At 36.8% G+C, this 18,043-nt stretch overlaps 1 protein-coding gene across 1 annotated transcript in view; it reads left to right on the top strand.

Annotated features, from left to right (window-relative positions):
• Positions 1–14,054: 14,054 nt before the first annotated feature.
• Acss3 (acyl-CoA synthetase short chain family member 3) overlaps positions 14,055–18,043 on the top strand; it is a 166,165-nt gene continuing 162,176 nt past the window's right edge. The window contains exon 1 of the mRNA XM_026391412.2: positions 14,055–14,428. Within this exon, the coding sequence (XP_026247197.1) occupies positions 14,133–14,428 (296 nt within the window). The 5' untranslated portion in view covers positions 14,055–14,132. The remainder of the gene's footprint in view (positions 14,429–18,043) is intronic.

The raw sequence follows: 18,043 nt of genomic DNA, 5'->3' as shown, positions 1-18,043 counted from the left end.
AATTGGAAAGAGTATTTCATGATATGATGATTTGATAAAATAGGTTTAACTACCAACCTACATTTTCATTAAACCTGATTCCTTAGGAGCCCAAATTGTTCTTTTCTACTGATATTTCTGTCCACTAGAAATATACTAGAAGAGAATATTTAGCATGTTATGAGAAGAAATCAAAAAAAGTTAATGCAAAATAGAAAAAATAAAATTGTTTTACTGTTTGTGGAACAAAGGGAAAATACTTTGGCTATATGTTAAGCACTGTATACTTATAAAAATGTTGAAAATAATTGATAAAAAAGAGATGTGTTAGCAATATTCATCTTATAAATTGGATGTTGAATGTCCCCCAATGGCCCATGTGTTCAAGGCCTGGTCTGAAGGGTAGAGCTATTGGGAGGTAGAGGAACCTTTAGGAGGTGGGGCCTAGTGGGAGGCTCTTAAGTTATTCAATCTTGCTTTCAGAGGAAATGTGGGTCCTTGGCCCTTCTTCTTTCTCTTTTGCTCCCTGGCCATGTGGTGAGCAGTTTACTCCACCATTTGCCTCCTCCATCTGAGACTTAAAAGCAATGGGTTCATCTGATCATGAACGGGCACCTCGAAAACTGTGAACCCGTATAAACATTTTATAAGACAATCATTTTAGAGAATAGTTATAGTGGTGGAAAGCTGACCAACATGATCCAGATAAAATTCACTATTTATACTAATTGATAAACAGTTGGTGATAATATACAGAGTATGGATGAGCATGATGAGTAATAGATAAGAGACAACAACATAGAGTTTGGAGTTTTCCTTATATTCTCTGTATTCACAAAAGATTATCCCTTGTAACCAAGTTCATAAATCTCAAGGTCTTAGCACAGTAAGGATTCCTTTCTCACATCACCAGTGACACAGGTAGACACTGCTTTTCATGGTTTTCCAAGGGGCTGGCTGTTTTTGTGCAGCTCCACTATCCTGTACACTAAGTTCTCTACACACAGAAGGCAGGCAGAAAGGAGATTTCATTCAAGGATTTAGGGGCCAGTCTTGGAGCACACATATCATCAGACAGGCCCATATTAAATTGACTCAAACTTGGTCTCAAGACTGTTTCATAAGGGGCTAGAAGCAAGCCAAAAAAGGAAGATAATATCAATATTGGTCAGAAATTGATTAAACTCTGCCTATCTATAGAAATTCAAGAGACTTGTTTTAAATTCACAGAATTTTTTTTTCTGGATATAGTAATTATATTGTTTTACAAATGTTTCATTTATATTCACTTATTGTTTTTATTTGATCAAATTTTATATTAACTCTTTAATTCCCAACTGCATGAAAATCTAAATAATTTATATATATATATATATATATATATATATATATATATATATAAAATCCTATTGTGACAGAATTAATTTTAATATGGTGAATTAATTAATAGCAGGTTCAACCTGATGATGTTTACATTCAAATTTCAAAATGAAAAAAAATTGAATCTACAAATTATAGTTTTTCATAATACCCAAATAAACAATCACCAGAATCTTGAGACTAATAGAAAAATAGCAAACTGTTTACATAAAGTGAAAACCTCCTAAGAGATGTTCTTGCAAACAAAGTTCTACATTTATGAATGATAAGGTATAAATCTTTTGATGACAAAATTTACGAAAGCCTCTTCATCCAAACCTTGCTAATATGTCTTACTATTTCAATAGTGTCTGACTTAAATATAGATAAATCCTTTAGTCATCTATTCTGTTATTTAATAAGATATTAAGGACTGGTTGGCTGCTCTATATTTTTGGAACACTTAGGTCAAGAATGTTAAGTTTCTTATTCTCTTAAAATCCTATATACTGCCGGTCATGGTGGTGCATGCCTATAATACCAGTGGCTTGGGAGGCTGAGGCAGGAGGATGCTGAGTTCAAAGCCAGTCTCAGCAATGGCAAGGCACTAAGCAACTCGGTGAAACCCTGTCTTTAAATAAAATACAAAATAGAGCTGGGGACATGGCTTAGTGGTTGAGTGCCCCTGAGTTCAATCCCTAGTACCAGCAGATCCAGAATATCTGGAGCTCAACTACTAACTTTCAACTTCTAGTGAAGTAAATTATGACCCAAGCAGAAAAGTGTATGATTTACCTGAGACTCAAATACTAGTTAGGCCAAATATTTTAAGTCAAACATTTCCAAAACTTAAAAAAATGCAATCATCATATCATGTCCATAAAACTGCTTAACATTAGCAAAATTTAAATATCAAAGATCCTTACTTGTCTTGCTTTAAAAATCAGGACAAGTGCTGAGTGTAGTGGCACACACTTCTAATCCCAGTGGTTTGGGATCCTGAAGCAGGAGGATTGCAAGTTTAAAGCCAGCCTCAGCAATTTAGTAAGGCCTTAAGTAAATTAGCAAGACCCTGTCTCAAAATAAAACATAAAAAGGGATGGAGATGTGGCTCAGTGGTTAAGAGTGCCTGGGTTCAAATCCTGGTACAAAAAAAAAAAAAAAAAAATCAGTGAAAGTGAGTCTATCAAATAATCTATCCTCTAAAACCCTTTAAAATATTTTTGTATTTGTACTTTACTTCCACCTCAAAACCTTGTAATTTCTGGTTCTAATTCAATGTCTTTTATCAGTTTAGTCTTCAACAAGACATTAACATTCTGATGTTCAAATTCCCTGCTAATAAAATGGGAGAGTTATGTCAGTTTATCAAAATTTCATAAAATATAAATAAGATAATAAAAATGAGAAATAAGGTCTTTATAAACATAATAATTTCCAATGCAGTGTCTTCTTTCTTTTGTGTGTGTATCTGAGGTTTTATTTTGTTTTGGGTTTTGACTTATGCATTGATAACTCATTTTACTCATGCAGTACGTCAAATGGCAGATCAGATACACTCACCAGCACCAATTAAATACCTATTATGTAATGATGTAATGCTAGATACCCTCTGAAGAAAAGTGACTAGGGAGATGGAAGCAGGAGGATTGTAAGTTTGAGGTCAGCCTCAGCAACTTAGTTGAGACCATGACTTAAAATAAAAAAGATTTAAGGGCTGACAATGTAGCTCATTGGTAAAGTGCCACTGGGTTAAATTCCCAGTAAACAACAACAATCAAAAAAGAAAAAGCAAAAGAAATGAAAGAAAGAAAAATAAAGAAAGAAAGAAGGAGAGAAAGAAAGAAAGAAAACCTGAATGCTGAATAGAAATTATCAAAGTGAAAAAGAAAAGAATAAAAGAATGACCTAGAAAAATGGAGGAGTATATGCAAGCAGAGTGCATTAGCACCAGGCATAAATCAATATGAAAACTGCAAGTCTTGGGGACAGTGTAAAGATGTGGTAAGAGATGAGGAAGGAAAGTTAAGAAGAGACCAGACTATAAAGGTCCTTGTAATTCCAGATAATTGGAATTTATTTGGGGGGCAATAAGCATATAAAATTGTGTTCTCAATTTCTCTTTTATCTCTGACACACATATTCTGTCTCTGGGTGATAATTTTGGCATAAAGACCCCTGGGAGCTTTCTCAGTATGCTGTCATGCTTCTGTTGTCACTACTGCCATGACTGTGTCATTTGGACTGCCATTGTGCATATTCACACATTTAATTATACTCTGCTGGCTTTAGTTCCCCTTCTTGCTGTGCACATTGGACAATTTACAATCACACTGACCATGGGGCTCTCTTAAAAGTGTTATTATTTTGCTGCTTCTGGACCATTGGACCTTATGGGTCTATTTTCTCAGTCACCTATGAAAATTCATTTCTGATTTTCTTTCCGAAAGGTACGTTGTTGCTAACTAAAGTTCAGCGCAGGAATATTAACCTCCAGGAAAAACAACATTCACACACACACACACACACACACACACACATACACACACCAAACACAGAAACACACCCTATTTAAAAATCTTCAGTGACTTCCAGTTTCACTGAAGATAAACTCCATCTTACTTTTTGTGCCTGTGAAGCTTTACTATGACCTCCTAAGTCCTGACTGCTTTTTTCACTTGACCATTAGTCACCACATATAGTTGAGGTGGGATGAGGCAGGCACAGAACAGAGGCAGAAAAGTGTTCCATACAGGCATCATAGCACATAAAAATAGCTAAAATGAAGATGAGAAGCGCATATACCATCTAAATTTCTGAAAAAAAAGAAAAGCCATTTTCAGATGTCTTTTCCTTTGTCTGAAATGTCTCTCCGTCTTCTGATTTCCCGCCTGACCCCTGTCTATTCCTGTAGTCCTTGCTTGAAAGTTATCTCCTCCAACCAGTGTTCTCTGACTTACCTCTCTGCCTCAACAATGATCATGTGCTCCCCTACTCCCACAGCACATTTTTATAGTTGACTGCTTTCTCTCCTTCCTACCAAACAGTAAGCTCCACGATGATAATCTCACTCCTGTTTTATCCCTATTAGCCAACAGAATGCCTGGCATACAGCTTGTGCCTAATAAATATCTGTTGGATGAATGGATGGATGGAAATAACTCTTCTCTACCAATTGTGAACTAAGCAATGTACTGACCATTTTTATATGCATTATCTTCCTTGGGCCTCCAACAAACCTAAGAATTACTGTTATGTTTTCCATCTTACCTAAGAGGCAACTGAGTCTTGGAATGAGAAACCTGACCAAAATTACACAGCCAATGAGAGACAGGGAAAAGGCTAAAAAAATGTGGTTCAAAAGTCTGAGTTTATAACCTCTACATTATGATAATTTCTTCCTGGAATTTTCTTTTATATTTACCCCTTTGTCTTTGTTGATCTGGGATTAACGACCCATTTGGCCCACATTAAGGTCTATTGTAGTGATTGGTGGAATTTGTACAATCTTAAACAACCTGAACTTTCTTTTCTTCATTTCTCTGTTTTCTTGGATAATATTGGCTTCATGTGTTCATTATCAGTGTTGCCACTTGTGTTTTCATCAATTGTGTTTTCATACCATGTACTTCAAATTGTGTTGATTCGCCTTATATAGTATGGTTAGAAAACTTCTTTGTTCATTTTTGTTAAAAGAGGAGGTTGCAGATAATTTTAAAGTACACACAAAATAGTTATGCTCTTTGCTCTTAATAAATCTTTTTCATTGCTTAACAATGGATTCTAATATTACTTTTTAAACTGATATTCCATCTTCAAAGAGAAATCTGGAGTGGGTTGTGCCCCATCCCTTTTCAAGCTTCCCAGTTATTATCTCTCTTAAACAGATTACATGTATTTTTGACAGTAAAAAAAAGATCACTGCTTACAAAATCTGTCTTTTATATCTAGATCTTATACAAATTCTTAATCATTTTCCAAAAGCAAAACTAGAGCAATTCTTTTAAACATTTACTTGATGCTTTTGAAAGAATTAAAATGGATATTATAAGTCACCTAAATATTACTTTAAATAATATATATGGAGGAGAAAATTCGATTTGGGAGTTCCAAAAAAATCACAAATAAGATGTGATTAACAATTAATTATATATGACATAACCAAATCCCTAGGATAGATTTTATAGTTATTGCAAAAGTCTTTACTCTACATAATTATTTTGGCTTTCATATAAGATGAAGAATTTAATTATGTATCCTAATTACAACTTAACTGGGACCACTGTATTTTTTTTTGTTTAAATTACCACAAGTGCATTAATAATACTGAAGCTCAAATTTGCTTTCCTTTCATAGAATCTAATAGAGTGTTACTACATGCAGTACTGCTAAAAATCAGTGGGCATGTCCCACATGGTAAAGAATCACATAGAAGTCAAAGTTAGTCAGTTTTCTACTCAGGTTTATATAATTCTCAAAATATTTTTTTGTTTCATGAGTTTTATTAAGCTTAAATTTTAATTCTGTTATTGTTTGTGGTTCATATGTTATTTGGAACAATGCTTACAGACTAAATAAAAGTTTAGTTCAGTTCCTAAATTACCTAATCCCAGGAAGAGAAAACATGAAAGAAATTTACATGGAAAAAACATAGTCTTGATGATAGTAAGCAGGATATGGGGTGAAGGTGGGAGGCAGGGACGGATTTCTTTATCTACAATTGAGATCTTTTGCAAGGCTGGATGCCTTCAACCTAAAATAACTGCTGAGTACTCAAATTAAAAAAAAAATATTACTAGTATGACGGAGTGAATACAGAATACTTGGCATTATTGTTCCTATAAAATTGTCTTGGTTTGTATTGGGTCTGCTCAACTTCTCTGAAGCTTGAAAAGTCCAAAATTGAGTTTGAGATGTGAAAGTTTTGTTGTTAGTGGCAGGTTCCTTGTGGTTCTCTAAATAAAATAGGCTTGAAAAGGGAATTAGCAAGACTAAGAATGTTTCAAGAATTAAGTGCTTATCTCTCCAGCATATAAAATAAGAATACAGAATCTGGAAGAAAAGTTTCTTGAACTTCAGTCAAGGTGGGACCCAGTATTGAACTTCCAAGAAATTAAAGCATGGATATAAAGGATGGTGTCCAGTGAGCAAACCCAAATCTTTGGTTTGGATACACTGGTCACAGATATAGAAATTAGTAGAAAATTATTATGGTAAGAACCAGATTAAGAAGAGTGATCCCCAAACTTTACAGGCATAAAAAAAGACCTATTTCTGAAATTCATCCACTCATTTTCAATTGCATTTAGTGTAAAATCTAAAGTCTTTTCCATAGTAAGTAAAGTCCTCCAATGATCTATCCACTACAATGTCTCAAATTGCATCTCTTAACCTTTCAATGTACTCCAATATCACTTGTTCCACTTTTTAATTATTGTACATAGTAAGCCTGTTCAAATCACAAAGACCTTGCTCTTCTTGGTTCTTCTGACCCTCTGTCTAAATTTCTTTTCCCTGGATATTCACATGGGTCTTAGTTTTAATATTACCTCCTTTAAGAAAATCACTAATTTGACCATTCTTCTTCATTTTATTTTCATGAAAGCTCACATCTTCATCTAAATTAACATTATTTAACATGTTACTAGTTTTTTAAAAATTTTCTATATCTGCCTAATAAAATGTAAACATCATAATACCAGGTTTTTAAAAAAAGCATCTAGGCCTGGGATTGTGGCTCAGCGGTAGAGCGCCCCCTAGCACCGGCGGGGTCAGGGTTCCATCCTCAGCACCACATAAAAGTAAAGGCATTGTGTTGTGTCCATCTACATCTAAAAAATAAATATTAAAAAGCATCTGTATTTATATGTGCTCTGTATTCGTATGTGCCTGATATAGTGTTGACATTCAATAGTTCTTTCTTAAATAAGCTACTTGAATGGATGAACATACATTGAATTAGTCACTTGGGCATATCTCCAAGCAGGGTATCAGAAGAGTTTTGGAGCAAATAAGTGTCCAGAAAGGTACCCGATATCTGCTAAACTAAAAGTTTGATGGAATTCAGGACATGAGCATGCCTAGTAGGCTGAATCTTTCATAGATAGAAATTCACAGAAGCAGACAGTTCAGTAATCTAATACCAGCAGTAAAATTCCAAGCACTGTGAGGCTGCTAAATTATTCCTAAATAGCATAGATGATTCTGTTAGTAAGCTAACTGCATTTGGATATTGCATTTACTCTCTTAGAAGAATAAGCATCCGTTTTCATATTATTGTTGCACATAACTTAGCCCATTTTGTGCTGGTTTTAACTTCTAAGATAGTAACTTATCCTATTATTGCAGATTTCATTCAATGAAAATGAAGAGTTGTAACTTAGCACATTGAGAATTCATACTAACTCTTTGAGTTCAACAGCTAAGCATATTAAAGGCACTGTGACTTGATTACTCTTTCTTGATTCATATTGAAAGTTGAACTTCAGCATAGACACTTTTCAAAGACAAACTTATTAATCAAGTTAGCACTCCCTAAAAATTATGAAAATGATCCATGAAAGCATATCTTTTGTTTATCTTTTAGGCAAAGACAGAGATTATTTGTTTTTCACAAAATGTATCATGTGTTGTGAAGTATCTTGGTAATAACACAATGCCACAAATTGGGTAAGTTATAAAGAAAGGAGATTTATCTGAGCCCACAGTTTGGTTCCAGATCAAGGAGCTGAATATGGTGATGGTTTTATTGCTGGCAAAATTCTGATACCATGGCAAAAGAAAAGAATTCACAAGAGGCCTGGCCAAACTGGCTTTTAGAGCAGACCCACTCTTAAGATAACCCATGAACCCGTTAATTCATTAATCTATTAATCACGTAAATGAATGAACCCCCTTTAAAAATATAATATCTTAACTGGAAATTTTGAAAAGACCCTGGACTTCTAGATGAAATTTACAAAACAAACAGCCCAAATGTGCTATATCACTAGATAATTCTTCAACTATAGAATAGCTATGGGGTTCAACAGACAAAATATAAAGGTAACTCTAGTCCTCTAATCATGATGTCCTTCAGAATAACAAATGGAGAAAGGTATCCAAATAAATCACTATTCTTTTTGATTGTTTCCATTTTACCACTCTCTAGTCACCAGGATGTGGTATGGTAGTTGGTTTGGAGGAGTAGAAATAATACCAGAGAGAAACTACACAGCTAAATGTTGGCCAGATTGCATTAAAACTATCCCAATAGCCAACACATAATCATTTTTTTAGTTTTGTTTTCCACAGTGCTTTGAACAAATAAAGGAGACATCTGGTTCATATTATAGATAAATTAAGTCATTTATTTCTCCATATATTTTCTTCAACTTGTAACTAAATTTTGGCTGAAATCTTTGTTGTCTTTGAAGCCCAAATATTATTGCCCAATTCATTGTTACATAAGAACAGCTCTTATTTTGGTAAACTGGCTTTAAGTTTCATTTCCTAGTTTAATTTCATACCCACCCACCCTACTACCAACACACACACACACACACACACCTATAAAAATTGGCAGCAAAATTGGTGTTTGGCAATCAGTTACACATTATAAACAATCATTTAAGACAAAGAACATTTCTTTTCCTTTTCATCACTTGTTACCCTGATAATGAGGACATTTTAATATATTTAAAATATTTAAAGTGTTACAAATGAGCTCCTTATAGAGGTTTTGATTTGTGAATATGGAAAAAAAGCATTATAAATACCATAATAGAATTTAGTTCTGTAGAAGAATTAAAGTGACCTATCAAGAATGTTGGTGACTTGATTAAAATATTCATAACTTTCATTGAATTCATAACTGCATTGATGAGAATTTTTTTCTCAGTGGCATATTGCCATGCAGAAGAAAAAGAAAATAAAAATAAAACAAAATCATAAAAAAATTGATTGGAGATATTCCCTAAGTTCCTCCCTTCAAATTTTTCTTGAATAGAAGCAACTAAATACTTTGCTTAACTAGAAATGTTTAGTGTTTTTTTCCCCCAAATTAAATGAGGTTGGTGAGTGAATCTCATGTCCCAAGGGTGATCTAGAATTATTGAGTGTCTTTCCATCAATTGGAATGTTATTTGTTTTAAAATAATATTTCATCTGTCTTTGCCTCCTTATCTTTATTGAAATTACCGTGTAGACCAAAAGAAGACAATTTCAAAATTATAGTTCCCAATTACATTCTGTGTACTATTTCATTTCAGAAACTTAAAAACTACTTTTTAAGCCATAAAGATATCATATTTTCCAGAAACCCTTTTGCTAAATCAGAACAAATCTGCAGTGTTCCCCCAGGCTCAGATTTTAGTTTAGCATGTACCTGCTCTAGTTTTAAAGTGCACCTTGAAAAGGCTTGTACTTGGCACTTGTTAAGTTTTCACAATATCCAAGACACTAGATGTATAAAAGTCATAAACAAAAATTTTAGTAATTCAAATACTTACTTGTAGTTAGTCATTTGGGTTTTAACAAATTCTAGGTAAAAATAAGAATCGTGTGGCCAACAGATTGTATGACCAGCATGATATATAATTATTTTTAAATCATGTGCTTTTAAATGACTCCCTTCTCTCCCCTCTCCTCTCCTCCCCTCTGTTCTCTTCTCTTCTCTAAGATCAACTTGTACTAGTGGTATCTGACCCTAAAGTGGGAGAATTGATAGGTTGATCCTATCTTTTTTTTCTTTTCATTCTATTCCACTCTGTTTTTCTTTCCTTTTCCAGCATCTTTTCCTTAGCACTGAATAGTCTGACTCCAAGTTTTTCCCCTTCCCTTATGATCTTTCTTGAGCAGCTTTTCATACCTTTTCATTTTTTCCACTCTTCATTATCTTGCCTTTTCCACTTACTAGAATATTTGTCTCAGATAATCTTGTCAATAAATCTTTGCTGAAGGTATTTAAAACTTCATACCAAATAGCATGTTAATCAGACTTTTATTCACATACTATGATATAAAAAAATGTGCACTTAAAAACTTGTGTTTTATCAGACTTAAATATTGAGAAGATTGTGATTACCCTGTCCTTCAAATTAATTAAAATATAATGTATCTTTTAAGAGAGTACAAACATTGTGTGCATGCTTAAATTAATTTATTTTGAAATGACTGATTGTACGATTTCAGGTATATTAATGAAGCTAAAGAGTTTTGGGGTTGATTTTTTGGAGTGTTGGTTGTTCAAGGCCTTCACTGCTATCCTGAAAGGGTTTGGCATGCTACTGCCAAATACACTTTATACATATTTAAACCATGCAACAATCCTGTGGAATAAAATTATCAGCCTCAGATTACAGACCAGAAATTGCAGCACAGTAAACCTTCCAAGTCTCAAGTGTCAGTACTAAGATGTAAACTGAGACTCCCTGGCTAATGATTTTAAGCTTTTCATATGCTTAGTGATCAATCAATAGGCTTTTTGTCTTAATTTAAAGGCCAATCCTTGACCACAAGGCCTTGATCTGTGCTGGACAATATTTAATGTCTCATTATCTTGTTGACTGCACTACAATTTTCTAATCCATATACATTCTCTTGCTTACCTGAACCCTGCACTTGTTCCAACTTGTACTCCTTGCCTTTGCTGGACTATGGATTCATTCATGCTCTCCCCTTGGCCTAAAATGGGACTTATGCTTACAGTCTATTCTACACAATAACTTGAAACAAGATGGGGCTAGGATAAGGCTCAGTGGTAGAGCACTTGCCTGGCATGAGGGATCCCTAGGTTTTATCCCCATCACCATGGTAAACAAACACAACAATACACACACACAAGAGCATGTGCTGACAAGTCCAGAAGAAGTCGTTTCATCAGTAACATAAGGATCTAACTTTGCTTCATACAATCTTTTGATCACTTTTCTGGCTTTTAATCCCTAACCTTCATCCTGAACATTTGGAGGAACTAGGGCCTCTAAATCCTGAAACATTACATGTTCTACAAGAGGAGATCCATTTATTTTTTTCTCCACAAACAGTTAAATTTATTCTTTCCTTTTCTTCTTGTCTTCTTTCATTCTCTCATTTGCTTTGTTCTCTCTAGTTGGTTTTCTTTGTACTTGTGATTCTTTTTTTTTTTACCATCACCACTATCTTTATGATTATCTTTCAGTTGGGTTTTTCAAATGAGGAAAATGGGTGTAGGTATTCAACTTATTATAGTTTATTAAAAATTTAGAGTTATTTTTAAATAAGAAGATAATCAGTGTAGCATGAAAATAATGGTCTTTGGAGTCAGATTCCCCAAGTTATTCAAGAGAAGGCACAGAAATAAAATGATATCCATGGTAAGCTAGATAAGCTAGACTCAGAAATCCAAGGGTCCTATAATTTCTTTCATTTGTGGAGGCTAGAGAGAAAAAAGAAAAAAAAATGTATGTGTGTGTGTGTGTGCGTGTGTGTGTGTGTGTGTGTGTGTGTGTGTTGGGGAATCTCTTGAAAATAGAAGAGAGTGTAGTAGAGTATAGAGGAAGGGGTCAGGGAAGGGAAGAGGGATAGTGGGGAGGTATAGAAGGGATGAAATAGAAAAATTACACTATGTGCTTTTATGAATATATCAAAATGAATCCCACTATTGTGTATAATCATAAAGCACCAATAAAAATAAATAAATCAAAGACAAGTTAAAGGAGGAGAAAAGAAAGAAAATGGATTTCAATACTATGCTGGAGTGACAGGATTGGACTGGACATTTTCTGAGCCCTCCAACTGATGTGCAGATAATTAGTGTCACAGCTCACCTGTAATTCAAAGCTTCCTGGTTCTGAAACTGAGCATCCACAAGGTTTGTGTTCTGAGTGTTACTTGATAGCTGCATGGGCTGGAGCAAGCTCACCTGTCTCTAAACTCTATTTATAAACTTGGGGATTAGAATTCCCCCTTCTTGTACTCTCATGAGAATCACAGGAATGGACATTATCTTTAAAGTGCTAAGTACAAGGTGTACAAATACTAGAAATCAATTACTAACTGTGTGGTCCTTCCTTCACATCTTGCCCAACAGACCATAACTTACATAATGTGGGTCCTCATATATTTGTTAAATATTCATTCAACTGAAGAATACACCACTGGAATCCAATGGGGTATAATTTGTCAGTGGAACTTGTATACAAGACAGCAGGGTTAAGAGACTCAGAAGAATGAAGGAGTGAGCCATGAGATTAAAAGGTTTTGCATATAATTGGTGGCAGTGTCTCTTGCCATCAGCATCAGAATTTGGGGTGGTAAAAAGGATACTGAAATGCCTTATTCCTAGTTAAAAGAAAAGAGTTGAGGTGGCTATATAAAGAAACTTTTGTTCCATGTTTTGCATTATTTATGTCTGTTCTATTTAGCCTTTATCCTCACATATTCTCTTCCTGAAGGATCATTTGTTTACAGATTCTCAAGTTATGATCCATTCTAGGGCCAGGGGCATCTATTGTTTCTCACCTCAGATTTTGGAATATGTAGCTTTCCATTTAAAACTGTAAATATTGTCACAGGGAAACAGAATATGCTTCACATGATATTAAGGGAAAAGATTGTTTCCAAATTTCATTAAGTCATGGAAAACGGCAGAGACTGAAGAATGCCAACCCCAAAAGGTAATTCACACCACCTTTCTCTTTTAATTTTCCCAGCTTCCTTTTTTGTTGTTGTTGTTGGATCCATTTCATCGTTTCTTAGCCTTTTTGTTTTGTTTTGTTTTCTTTGAAAGAAGCCTTTACTGAGATATAATTCACGCATCATACAATTCACAGCACAATGGGCCTAGTTTGTCTAGAGTTGTGCAACCAGTCACCACCATCAAGTTCAGAACATTTCATCACCTGTCCACCTCCAAATTCCATAACCATTTATATATATATATTTAGTCCTCAGTAAAAAGGGACACAGAAACTCCAAAGGAACGAAGTGGAAGGGAGGAAATGCAACCAGTCCTTTTGGCCTTCTGCCTCTAGATTCCATAGGGAGTCCAGTCAGCAGGTGTTTGTGATCCCAATAGGGTTACCTTCCCCAGCTGCCTGTCAATCACCCCTCCAAGCACTTCCCAATTTGGCTGGCGCAACCTCCTTCCACTCCTCCTACCTCAGCTGTCAGGAAATCCTGGAGCAATTGTTGCCCTGGAGTCGTTTGTTTTTTTGGTGACCAGAATTGAGCTGGATTTTCAATAAATACATAAATAAATGAATAAATAAGAATAGTGAATCGGGGCCTTGGTGCAATGCCCAGGTTTGCTGGCTTCCGCCTTAGGAACCAGGCGATGCCACCTCCACCAACCGGGGACGCGGCGCACAACTTGCTTGTTTGAAAATTGAGATCAAGTTGGCTTCTTTGGCCTTGCCTTAGGAGTACTTGTGTGTCGAAGTCGGGAGGATGTTCTCAGCCTTTTGACAGTGATTTTTTTTTTTTTTTCTGATAAAGTCACGGAGCTGGAAGTGCAGGTGGGGGCTGGATCTCCTGCGGAGGCGCAGCTCACCTCCCGCGGAGACGCAGTGACAACCCTCCCACCCCCCACCCCCGCTGGGTCCCCACTCCAGCCTGTTGCTTTCTCGGTGGCTCCAGGTCGGTTTTTCCCGGCGACTCTAGTGTGATTTCCAAACTTCTGGGCTCCGGGCTGACCTCAGCATTTCCCCCCGCCTCCCTTGGGCTCCCTTCGGATCGCCGGCGGTCGCTAGCGGCCCAGTCATTGTCCAACGGGAGCACTACGGACCGCGGGCAGCACAGCCTGCGCTGGTGGGGGGCTGTCGGGGGGGGGTGTGATGAAGCCTTCTTGGCTGCAATGTCGCAAAGTCACGGGCGCCGGAGGGCTCGGGGGGACCCTGCCGGGGTCCTCTTCCGCCCGAGGAACCGGTGCGGCCCGGAGGGCTTTGGTGGCCCCCGGCGCGCGGGGCCTGGGCTGTCGGGCGCTGTCCTCCAGCGGCGGCGAGTACAAGACCCACTTCACTGCTTCGGTGGCCGACCCGGAGAGGTTCTGGGGCAAAGCCGCTGAGCAGATCAGCTGGTACAAACCCTGGACCAAAACGCTAGAGAACAGATACACACCTTCCACCAGTTGGTGAGTGACTTCTTGGCCAATTCCAAGTCTCCTAACTTCTTGGACTCCCAAAGTTCTATGTCCCTGGGACTTGAATTCTGGAGTTCTATCCTGAAAGAAAATCGAAATTTGAGATGAACTCAGACCTTCCATTTGTGTTTAATCTCAAGTCTCATAGTTAGCTATCCTGCCTTTTCTGGAGGTACTCAATTATCTAATGTCATCTGAGTTTCCCATAAATGGGAGATTTACCTCTATGGCAGGGCTCTTTGTGACATTCAGGATGTTGAGGTGATTAAAACAGAAGGCTACTTCCAGGGACAGCACAAACTAGAGAGACACTATGTAAACCAAACTATGGAAGTATTACCAAGTATCCCCATACTGTGGAAAGGAATAGAGTGGGGTAAGGAGTTCAATAAAAATCACAGCTGAGTAGGGTTTGGAAGGGTGTCTATGTCTTCTCAAAGTTGACAAGTGAAATTACCCAAGACCATGATATGTGGCCTGCAACATTGTTGCAAATGATTGTGTTGGCTGGAAAACTGGGAGAAGGGGCTGAAGAGTCAGGGTCTGGAGTGGAAAGGGATTTATGTGATGTGCCAAATATCTGGGACAAAGCCATAAGGAGCTGCAGCAAGGGGTGCACAGAAAGAAAGCAGATATAGGACAGGTGTTGTTAGAAGTCATGGTAGGAATGAAGTTTTCTTCCTAGAGTTGTAATTATTAAGTAGTTATAAACATTATTTTTTATATTCCAATAAACAAGATACATTGTGGACATTGTAGACTAGATGCCAAACTTGCTAGGATACTGAGTCTCTGAGAATTCAGTGTGACTTCTATGTGCCTAGGCCGGGAAAAGTGTAGTTGCTCTCACCTGCTATCCATTAGGAAGAGAGATTATCTACAGTCATTTGAAAGACATTGTTCAACAGTGAGGTTGGGGAAATGACAAGATCAAGTTTTCCTTTGAAAAGTGGTCAGATTAGGGAATCTGGAATTGAGTCAGCAAGAGCCTGTTCTGTGTCCTGATTAGGTCTTGTCCTCTCTTGTTTGTTTGGGGAATGTTTACGTGATGTTCCCTTTAAAATTTCATCACCTTCCCTTCTATTTATTTATTATTTTAAAGTAGTATTTTATTGATTCTATTCCATGTACCCAGACTGTAAACCAGGCACTAAGTATACAACAGTGAGGAAACCAGCCCTTGCTTTCTGGGAGCCATGAAAATTAAGAACATGGACTCATGGCCAGACTATCTGAGGTCTGCCTCTCATGGTTACTGTGTTCACAGGCAAGTTATTTAACCTCTCTGTGCCTCAGTTTCCTGGAATGCAAATGACCAGCTTGAGGATTAACTGAATAAAAGATTAAGACCTTGTCTCATTTAGTCCACCCTATAAATATTAGAGGAAGAATAGCTCTCTTTGTATTCTCACACCACAATCATTTTAGGAGCAGGAAGCTCTCTTGGTGTTCCTCATATCCAAGTGTGTGGCTTCCTCACTTTGTTCTCAAGACTCAGTACATTTGTGTCTGTCATAAAGTATGATACTGTAATTATTTATTTTATGTGGCTGTTTTTACCATGAAACCAATGTGTAGAGATCCAGTAAAGAAGGCAGTGGGATAGTCTTAAGTTAAAACCCATGAGACCAAATCTAAGACAGGAGCAAAAGTCATGGAGGAAAGATGGATTTGAGTGATTTCAGGGTTAGTGGGAGTCAGCAAAGACCCAGGGAAATGTAGAGAAGGTGGTAGTCTAGCAAATAGACATTGAAGACCTGGAGATTTCCTTTCTAAAACTTTAGTTTTTTCTTCTTAAAATCTTGTTTTAAAATTTTCTAAAACTTATGTTTATAAAATATTGTCTGCAATGAGAATTTTTGTAAAGGGGTCTTTTAAGTTTTTTTTTTTAATTAGTGTATTGCAGATCACTGACATTTGATAATACTGGATCCACATTATTCATCAGTGCAGTTTTGGAATCATGCAACCTCACCTATCTCACAGCAATGCAGAATATCAAAGTGGATAATAATAAAACATTGAATCTGAATTTATTTCAACAGTGTTATTTATTCTTACTAATAATTTTGTTTGGCAGCTGGATGTGGTGGCACATGCCTGTAATCCCAGTGACTCAGCAGGCTGAGGCAGGAGGACCGTAAGTTTGAGGTTAGCCTCAGCAACTTAGGGAGACCCTGTCTCAAAATATAAAAAATAAAAAGAACTGAGGATGAAACTCATGGTAGAGCACCTCTGGGTTCCATCCCCAGAATGGTGTTGTCATTCTTATTAATGATTTTTTTTTCCTAGCATATTATCACTTGTCACATAATAGGTGTCCAGCACAAGAATTCCCCATTCTTCCTTCTGCACTGGAACCATACAGGCTTGAATTTAACCCAAACTTTGCCACTTACTTTGAGAAAGCTTCCATGATCTCATTGGTAAGATTAGAATATTGATAGCTTCAATTTCTAATGATCAAATAGGAACTTAGAAAATGTCTAGGACTGTGCCTGACACATTGTACTGAGTGTAAATTTATGTAGAATATGGAAGAGATATTCCCTTCAGCTGGTTTGGTTCAAGAAGTTGTTTAGGGAAATGGTAGCATTTGAACTCGACATTGAGATAGCATATAAAAAGGGAGACAGGTGTTTCTCTGTGGGGAGTAACACAACTAAAGTGTAGTTCAGAAAGAACTGAGTGTTGTTGAAAGATAATTATAGTAGACCATTTCATTTGCAGTGTGTTTTCTGTGCTTTTTGCTTCTGGATTTCAGAAGACAGTTGTAGGATGGGTGAGAGGGCTTGGAGTGGGAGCATTTACATTGACTTCACAAGCTGCAAGGGGTTAGAAAACCTACAGATAGACTTTGACCCAGATGCTGTTTCATGTTTTAAAATTAATTGGCAGTATTTAAATATTAATCTAGTTCATAGGAAATCCATTTTTTCCTGTAGCAACTTTTTGTTACAGCTTTTGAGTAACAAAAAAGCTTTTGAGTTTCTCTTGAAACACATGCATGTGTGGAAGTGCACACATGTACACACAGAGAACCTATAGGTCAGCAATAGGAAGTTATTCCTGCATGGCAGCATTTGGCTAGAACTGAGCATCTGCTGCCCCTTTTGAATGGTGCATGTGCTTATTGATAACTGTCCCTACCACCATTGCATTATTTCCTGCCAGTTCTGATCACTAACTTTGGCCATTGTGAGCATTTTTATTTGCAGTGCCTACTAAGGCAGTGATGATCCATGGTGGCTCTTTGTTAAAAGGATAATGGGATAAACCTAGTATCTGAGACTAAGTTTGACCTCAGATTTCAAGATTTCTTGGGGGAAAGGGAGATAAGAGAGATTGGAAATATCAGAGTAACGCTAACTTGTAGAAATGCGTCTAATGAACCAGGCTAATGGCAGGAGGAATAGAAAGAGAAAAATTTCAGGAATCAAGATTACATTAGACATGCTGACTGCCTGGAAGTGGAGTGCAGGAAACAGAAGATGTTATGGTCACATCAAGAATTTGAGTAAAATGTCCAAGGGGAGGAACTCATGGGGGAATTAAAGATAATGTGTTGAAAACTAGGAGACAGATGGATGTAGGAGTTTAGATTCA

The sequence above is a fragment of the Urocitellus parryii genome, chromosome 5, assembly GCF_045843805.1.
Source record: "Urocitellus parryii isolate mUroPar1 chromosome 5, mUroPar1.hap1, whole genome shotgun sequence".
Lineage (NCBI taxonomy): Eukaryota > Metazoa > Chordata > Mammalia > Rodentia > Sciuridae > Urocitellus > Urocitellus parryii.
This window is presented reverse-complemented; position numbering and strand designations above follow the sequence as displayed.